This window comes from Bos indicus, chromosome 7 (assembly GCF_029378745.1).
Source record: "Bos indicus isolate NIAB-ARS_2022 breed Sahiwal x Tharparkar chromosome 7, NIAB-ARS_B.indTharparkar_mat_pri_1.0, whole genome shotgun sequence".
Lineage (NCBI taxonomy): Eukaryota > Metazoa > Chordata > Mammalia > Artiodactyla > Bovidae > Bos > Bos indicus.
The window spans coordinates 24,894,619-24,903,996 of NC_091766.1; the positions used below are offsets into that span (position 1 = coordinate 24,894,619).

At 42.7% G+C, this 9,378-nt stretch overlaps 1 protein-coding gene across 2 annotated transcripts in view; it reads right to left on the reverse strand.

The window, feature by feature from the left end:
* SLC27A6 (solute carrier family 27 member 6) overlaps positions 1 to 9,146 on the reverse strand; it is an 80,559-nt gene extending 71,413 nt beyond the window's left edge. Inside the window, exon 1 of one of the 2 annotated variants that reach the window (XM_019964593.2) lies at positions 8,088 to 9,146. In XM_019964593.2, the coding sequence (XP_019820152.1) occupies positions 8,088 to 8,616 (529 nt within the window). In that variant the 5' untranslated portion in view covers positions 8,617 to 9,146. The remainder of the gene's footprint in view (positions 1 to 8,087) is intronic. The other variant, XM_019964592.2, reaches the window with a different exon arrangement.
* Positions 9,147 to 9,378: the final 232 nt, after the last annotated feature.

Below are 9,378 nucleotides of genomic sequence, written 5' to 3' on the forward strand. Positions count from 1 at the left end.
ACATCACTCATTATCAGAGAAATGCAAATCAAAGCCACAATGAGGTACCATTTCACGCCAGTCAGAATGGCTGCTATCCAAAAGTCTACAAGCAATAAATGCTGGAGAGGGTGTGGAGAAAAGGGAACCCTCTTACACTGTTGGTGGGAATGCAAACTAGTACGGCCATTATGGAGAATAGTGTGGAGACTCCTTAAAAAACTGGAAATAGAACTGCCATACGACCCAGCAATAGCACTGCTGGGCATACACACCAAGGCAACCAGAATTGAAAGAGACACGTGTACCCCAATGTTCATCGCATCACTGTTTATAATAGCCAGGACATGGAAGCAACCTAGATGTCCATCAGCAGACAAATGGATAAGAAAGCTGTGGTACATATACACAATGGAGTATTGCTGCAGCTGCTGCTAAGTCACTTTAGTTGTGTCCAACTCTGTGAGACGCCAGAGATGGCAGCCCACTAGACTCCTCCGTCCCTGGGAGTCTCCAGGCAAGAACACTGGAGTGGGTTGCCATTTCCTTCTCAATGTAGGAAAGTGAAAAGTGAAAGTGAAGTCACTCAGTCCTGTCCGACTCTTCACAACCCCATTGACTGCAGCCTACCAGGCTCCTCCATCCATGGGATTTTCCAGGCAAGAGTACTGGAGTGGGTTGCCAGTGCCTTCTACTCAGCCATTAAAAAGAATACATCTGAATCAGTTCTAATGAGGTGGATGAAACTGGACTCTATTATACAGAGTGAAGTAAGCCAGAAAGAAAAACACCAATACAATATACTAACGCATATATATGGAATTTAAAAAGATGGTAACGATAACCCTGTATGTGAGACAGCAAAAGAGACACAGGTGTATAGAATAGTCTTTTGGACCCTGGGGGAGAGGGTGAGGGTGGGATGATTTGGGAGAATGACATTGAAACATGTATATTATCATATGTGAAATGAATTGCCAGTCCAGATTCTATGTATGATCAGGATGGTTGGGGCTGGTGCACTGGGATGACCCAGAGGGATGGGATCCAGAGGAAGGTGGGAAGGGTGTTTATGATGGGGAATACATGTACACCCGTGGTGGATTCATGTCAATGTATGGCAAAACCAATACAATAGTGTAAAGTAATTAGCCTCCAATTAAAATAAATAAATATATATTAAAAAATAAACTTTTATGCATTACTAAAACTAATATGAAATTCAACTACACATGGTTAATGTGAGGTTTCCATCCTACAAAGCAATATTTACACAGAAACCAAATTGAAATTGTAGATCTCATCACACGCTCTTAGCTACCATCTGTTGCTTAACAACAGCTCAATGGGTTTCTCACAGAACACCTGGGCAGGTTATGGTGCCTAAGAAAATTGATGCCTAAGTAAGCAATCCTAAAGCAATATATATCATGATGTAGATAACAATAGTTCTTATCAAGCCAGACACTAATCTCATCATCAACGATGTGTCAGTTATTTTTACAAATAATAGTTTACTGATAATAATAGCCCTAGGAAGTGCATAATTATTCATTCATGATAACATATTCTTCCCTGAAGCAATTTTATTAACTGCTCTGAATGGGTACACACAAGTTTGTAAATGGGTTTCCGGGTTTCATTTTCAGCTGTCCCCACATCTTTTAGGGCATAGACAGTATATTTATTATAGGCAAAATTGTGCAAGAAAGTAAAATGTAGAATACTTCGTTTGTTGTTAATGTAACACATCGTATTTCCAATAAATAATTATTACTTAGATGTGTGTTTTTCCAGTTCGGGCTTGCAACTTCTCTGAGGAGGCACTGCTGCTGCTGCTAAGTTGCATCAGTCGTGTCCGATTCTGTGCGACCCCAGAGATGGCAGCCCACAAGGCTCCCCCGTCCCTGGGATTCTCCAGGCAAGAACACTGGAGTGGGTTGCCATTTCCTTCCCCAATGCATGAAAGTGAAAAGGGAAAGTGAAGTCGTTCAGTTGTGTCCGACCCTCAGCGACCCCATGGACTGCAGCCTTCCAGGCTCCTCCGTCCATGGGATTTTCCAGGCAAGAGTACTGGAGTGGGGTGACATTGCCTTCTCTGCTGAGGAGGCACAGTCCCTCTTTAAATTGTTTTTGCTCCTGTCAGTATTCAAGTTTCATTCCCTTATAGCAAACACGTGTTCAGCATAAACTGTATATAAGAACTCCTCATGATCAGTGAAGAAAATAATCATCCTTAGAATACTACCTTTTCCAACTAGTAAATCATGAACAATCAAAATTAATTATATATATATATATATATATTTTTTTTTTGGAATGGAGGTATTCCTTGACCTAGCTGAGTCTAAAATGAGAGGAAAAAAAAAAGGCAAAACAGCCATTCAGTCTACTCTACTTAAAAGTATAGAAATGCCTTGAAAATGAAAATAGATATGTCGAGGCTAGCATAGTACATGGATAAAATAGTACAGGTTCACATGAGCCACATCTCATCTATCTGAATATGTCTTACTTTCTATAGAACTTAAAGGGTTTTTATTTTTTCCTCTAACTATTCCTCTTGGTCTTTGAAAAGCAGATGTCTTTACGGTTGAAAGTCATTTGGAGAATTACAATGGTTTGATTGTTAACTGGAACATTTGCTCCTGCACAGTGTGAATGCAACAGATCATGAAAACGGACAGGGCAATGCTGCACGCATTATTTTAAGTTTAGAGAACAAACATAAGAGTGTACTTCTTGTGAAGAGAAACAAAACCCTTCCCAGAAGGTTGAGACACAACATCCTATTGAATCTAAAGTAAAAAGGTCCAGGGTAATATTAATATATACTTTTCAGTTGTTTACTTATAATTATAACGATTTAATATGTGATACACTGAGAAAGGAGAGAGTGCAAATCACATGCATGCATGAATGCACGCATGTTCAGTCGCTTCAGCTGTGTCCGACTCTTTGCAACTCCATGGACCGTAGCCCACCAGGCTCCTCTGTCCATGGGATTTTCCTGGCAAGAATACTGGAGTGGGTTGCCATGCCGTTCTCCAGGGAATCTTCCCAACCCAGGGATCGAACCCATATCTCCTGCGTCTCCTACACTGCAGGCAGATTCTTTACTGCTGAGCCCAGAAAATACAAAAATGCAAGTAAATCTGAAATTTTGTGGATACTAAGTCTAGAAACTAAAGACCACTGCAGCTGCTGCTGGTGCTAAGTCGCCTCAGTTGTGTCCGACTCTGTGCGACCCCATAGACGGCAGCCCACCAGGCTCCACTGTCCCTGGGATTCTCCAGGCAAGAACACTGGAGTGGGTTGCCATTTCCTTCTCCAATGCATGAAAGTAAAAAGGGAAAGTGAAGTCGCTCAGTCGTGTCCGACCCTCAGCGACCACATGGACTGCAGCCTACCAAGCTCCTCCGTCCATGGGATTTTCCAGGCAAGAGTACTGGAGTGGGGTGCCATTGCCTTCTCCAGAAACTAAAGACTACAAAGCTTAAAATGCTTTGACTTTCAGGGAGTCATGATTCTAACATTTAGCAACACTGATATAAAATAACATAACCAGTAACTCATTGATATATCTACTGCCAAAATCAGCTACCAGAAGAACAGCACGGGGACAATTCCTGGGCAAAAACAGGCAAGTAAGTAAACAGTTACTGAATGGCCCTTGTGTACCTTAAAGTTTTTCATTAGATTGATCACCTATTCATTCATCCAGACAGTAATTACTTATTGAGCATCTCTTTTACACTAAGTTCTAAGAATTTAGCAGCAAACAGAACAAACTTCCTCAGCTCAAAGAGCTTACATTTGAGCTCTTGGCCAAGTCCTCCAAGTTGCACAAGTACCTCTACGTGATCTGGCAAACACAACTTTACCATTCCACCAAGTCACTGAGAGAGCCATGGCACACAGTGCCTGAGGCAAGAGGATTGGTGGGAAAAATAACAAAACCAAGTAGATGACCAGATGGAAGATGACAGAGAGAGCTCCGGGAAAGCAGCAGGGCAGAGGGAGGGGCCTGGAGGGAAGGGAAGAGAAAGGGAAAAGATGGAGATGAGGAAACGGGCCGGAGCAGAAATGAGGACAAAGACAAAGGTGTGCTCAACATCAGAAAATCCAGGCTCCCGTCCCACACTGCCTCTCCTAAAGGCAGGAGCTTGAGCAATGTACTTGCCCACTCTGATCCATGCTTCCCTCCTCTTTAGAACCAGACTATGGCTGTGGTGAAGATGACATAAGGCAATGCATCTAAAAATAGTTTATTACTTACATAGTGCTATAAAAATGGAAGAGACTTATTTATTATTGCTACATATGTCAAAGGATATAATTATATAAACTTTTAAATACTACATACAAATACCTCAACATTTCACGTTTGTACTGAGTAAAGAGAAAAGCCTATATAGGTAGATGATAATATTGGCTGCAGGCACTGTTGGCAAAATCAGAGTTGAAATATTGGGGGGAAAGGACTAGGTTTGATCTAAGATGATTTAATATTCAATAAGTGCTGAAATTTTCCAAAGAAAGTTGGGACGCCACTTGACACATCTTCTAAATCAAACTACACAAATACAGTAACACTTCTTTGCAACTATTTTTGAGTCTTCAGACTGAGAAAAAGGAATAATAGTTTTATAAGCATTTACATTTTTTCTAGTGATAGGAGCATTAAAAACCTGATGTCTTAACACTGGCAACTTTTAATTTTACTATATTTATATAACTGGAATGCAATTTTTTCATGGTTATAGCAAAAGGGGATTAACAGCCCCAGAAACCTATAATGTGTAATACAGCAGAGTCTTAGATCAGAGACCAGGTTTTGGGTCTGATCTGCACCTACTAAGCTGTGTCACCCTAGACCCTCGGTGAACTTCTTTCCCTCTTAGTTTCTAAACTATAGCTGTGCACTTGCCTTTCAAAGGTACTGGGTACACCTTTTACATAGTCAGCCTTGAGTAAATGGCAACATTGATATCTTTGTTAGCAACCACTAGAGCAAGAATAACGTTTATTCTTATTCTGGAGACAGAACTATCGGGCAACTGTCATGATTGTAATGTCATCTATCACCACGGACCACCGTGGACACTACCTGGCCTGCCTATAAAACTTGTTTGACGCTGGTTTTATATAACATGAATTTTGCTAAAACATAGCAAAGTGTTAAACGTCCTGGACCAAACAGATGACTTACTAGTCTTTTTTGTAGCTAATACCAAATTAGAATGTGCCATCAAAATTCAAGTGAAATCCCTTAGTAAAAGCCTCCAATGACTTTACAATGATAATAGCAATTATTTCGATTCACCAAGGATTTACTTTGTATGCACTAGTGACTCAGCTAGTCATTTCACCAAAACTGCCATTTAATCCTCAGAATTACACTGTGAAGGAGATGGTATTTTCACCAATTCACAGCAAAGCAAAATATCACTCAAAGCAGCTGAGGACCTTGTTTTTCAATCACACAATTAAGAAGTGGCAGATCAGAAGTGAGACCTGGGGCTGTCCAGCTTATCTAACACTGTCTGGTCTTTCCACTTCAATACACTCTTGCTGGAGATATAAGGATTTAATAGTACATCTCCATTAGAAACATCCAACGGGAATTTAAGAACTCTGAAATGTAAAGTTTTAAAAACTATATGTATATATTGCTCATGGATTAGACTCAAGATGCCAAGAATACAGTTTTCAGGGTAAGAGCTTCAGATACAGAAAAGTGACTGTGATGGAAGCCATGCTGTCTTACAAAACAAAACAAAACTAGCAGTTAACTAAAAGGGAATTCTCCTATCTTTGAAAGAAACATATGCTATTTATATATTTTGGAGGTGTGCTATAAAGAATTGTTACTAGGATTTAAGGTTGAATTCTCCAGGTACCTACTTACTGAGCAAATTAATTAAACATGTTTGGCTTAAATTCCAGCATCCCAATGTGGCTTTCATACACAAAACTTGTCTGGTAATGGTAAAAACAAAAATAAGGAAACAATGCTATTAGTTATTGGCAAGCAAAGCAAAAGCTGGCACAAGTAAAACTGCAAAATTAGTTGGTCCTAATTGGGCAACAGCTCAGTCAACACCAAAGTTTGAAAACTCTATTCTGAGAGTTAAACAGCCCTACACACTTCAGGAGGAGGCCCTCAGGAGACAGGATATGAGATGTTTCTCAGGTTGACCTCAACATCATGGCCACAGAAATCTTTTCAGAGATATTGTGGCCCTTCTAGTTTGCTCTTCTTTCTTTGCACAATCTAAGGTTCAGATTTGCTCCAGAAACTGCAATCTAAATTAGAATGAGCAACTAAAATGTCAGAATATATCCTAAGAAGAACTGTGATAGTTTTCCCTGCTGTATTCATATTATCACTGCCCATGGCACGAGAGGTAAACACTGCTTCACCATGTTGTGGAACCTCTGTGTGACTCCTTTATTCTACTTATTGCTACAGTTCAAAGAAGTGTTATACTAGCTAACCTTTTTCCAAGGTGAAGAGTTGAATTTCAATCTTGGAGGATATAACTGTTGAATTAAAAAAAAAAAAAAAAAAAAAAAACCACGAGAGGATTTCTGGTTTATCCACTCCAGTAATTTAAGATAAAATCAGTCCTTAAGAGTAATAAGACACATTTGGGAGTCTGGGATTGACATGTACACACTGCTATATTTAAAATAAAATGCCTTTCCATTAAAAATATGATCATAAATTAAAAAGAACAAACATTTTGCTTCTTCATCTAGTCACAATTTGAGCTGGAAGGACAAAGGAAACAAGCAAAAGTGAAAGCCTTGAATAAATAACTTTTTTTTTTTTTACTATATATTGGCTAACTCATTTTCATGTGATATACAATTATTATATAAAAAAGGGTACACACAAAGTATTATACTTTATAAATCAGTGGTATATAAATGTAGATCCCCCCCCCCCCCCCCGTATTTCTCTGTGAATCTAAAGATTCTATATGACTATAGCCCACCAGGCTCTTCTGTCCATGGGATTCTCTAGGCAAGAATACTGCAGTGAGTTGCCATGCCCTCCTGCAGGGGGTCTTCTTGACCCAGGGATCGAAACCGCATCTCTTATGTCTCCTGCACTTGCAGGCCGGTTCTTTATCACTAGTGTCATCTGAGAAGTCCATATGAGGTGTCAGAATGTATCTATTAACCTAAAATACTTAAATATTTTCACTAAGGTCTTTGCCATGATCCTCTACCTTCCTACCCTCATGAAAGAAACATGTGCATAAACCACTTAGATTATACCAAATAAGTTATCAATTTTCATACTTCGTTTTCCCTGTTATGCAACTTATCATCCTAGGTTCTTCATTAGTCAGGCACTCAACCAAAAACTTTTCTTTATAGTTCACTGTCAGTATACGTATCCAAAGCCTAAATCCAAGGGGAGGGGAAGAAGGTCAGCACTTACTGGAAAGAAAGATAAAATGATGCACCGGTGGGGTAAGGAGATGGGGGAGAAAGAGACTGAGAGTCTGCCAAGAGCTTGCCACTGGCTGGAAGTCCAACTTTGCCAGGCAAATCCTAGCTTGCAGGCAGTGCAGAATAAGAGCAGACATGAAGACAGGAATTCATGCACTTCTAATTAAACATGTTTCTTCTGCAAAGGCAGTCAACTTCAATAGTGCTACTATTAGAGGCAGAAGGTATTCCACAATGAAACAGGATTGTCTTCCTTCACATCAGATAATTTTGTCAGATCTGACAAAATTTAGAACTTAACCAAGCTCTCTCTGTGTTCTTGTACTCACTGAAGGTAGCAAGAACAGTAAAATGTGCCCCTTAGACTCATCCTGTCCCTTTGCTAAAATAATAAGATTTCAGAAAAGTCTGAGATTTCAGTAAAGTTCTTCAGAAGCTGTCCTGATAATTAGTCATCTACAACAGTGATTGAAGTGAGGGAAGGGGAAATTAAACCACTTGTACCCTTAACATCCACACTTCATCACATACCCAGGATACTAGTTGCTAATTGGTTCTAACAAAAAAAAATGAGGCCGGTGGGGGTGGGATAGGAGGCAGGGCTGCCATTCTGCTCAAGCAGCTCATTTCCCATACTCTACCTGCACCCACCACGAGGACCCTGGGCTCACAGCTGCGGATGCAATGCAGGAGGGAGACCGATCGAACGTTGGAGTTGAGGAAGGCCACCACGCAGCCCAGCTTGGCCAGGCCAAACCACACGTGAACGAAATCCGGTTCGTTGCTCATCAGCAAAGCCACAGTATCGCCCCTTTTCAGCGGGGAATGGTTCAGCAAGACATGAGCCACTTTATTACTTCTCCTGTCCACATCCTCATAGGTGTAGATGTCTCCCTCGTAGATGATGAAAGGTTTCTGGGGCCGCTTCATGGCCTGGATCAGGAATTTATCCAGGACAGTGACTAGCTCCCCTTTCTGTCCGTGCTTCCCTGTCGTCCAAAGTCCACAGCGAACCATCTTCAGCAGGTACCAGAGGTCACTCCAGAAGTAAGGGTACAGGAGTTTCTGCAAGAAGCTCAGGAAGACCATTCCAGCCCCTAGTCCTGTTAGCCACGGCAGGAAAGTGGGGACCGCAAGACCAGAAGGCAGCCCAGATCCCGGTTCTGCCATTGTTCTCTCCCGGGGGCACCTCTCTGCCGAGACCACCAGTCGGCAATGTGCAAGGCTAGCACCTGCAGTTCGCCCCAACCTTTATGGGAGGGAGAAGAACTCTTGCGAAACTGAGTTAAAAGTCTTCTGCACAGAAGTTGCTCCAAAGAATGCTGGGGATAAGTCCTAGGACACCTGGCGGGTGAACAGTTCAAGAGTGAGATAAGCTCAGGGGCCTCCGGGGGGGATCGAGGAATGCAGCACAGCACACATTGACTTCTGAACCCCGACGGCGGCCCGCGCCCTGCGGAGTTCTGAGGCACCTACCAGTTCTCTCCGGGCTAGTTGGATCAGTCCCCGGTGCCTTTCAAGCTCCTGAGAATAGCCCACCACCCTCGGGGGCAGATGCTCTCCGGTGCCTGCAACTTGGAGGCTGAATTCGAGCCGAGAGAAGCTGGGGTGGCGAAGACTGAGATACACAGCGGCTTCCCGCCTGGATCCTGCAGAACCGCGCAGGGTGTCGGGGCCACGCCTCCGTCCAGGGTGTCGCCAGGTCTTGTGGGATCCCCCGGCCCGCAGTGCCGCCCGGGCTGTGCCCCGCGCAGCAGCCCAGCGCCCCCTGGGCTCCCCTCGGGCGAGATGGGTCCCCGCGCTGCTCCCAGGTGACCGCAGCGCCCGCTGGAAAAGCTGCCTCCTGCGCGGATCGCAGCTCCCCTTCTAGGTTCCCGAGTTGGGGTATCTCTCCTCCGAACCCCAACGGAGGGGCTCGCCTCCCGTCCGCCA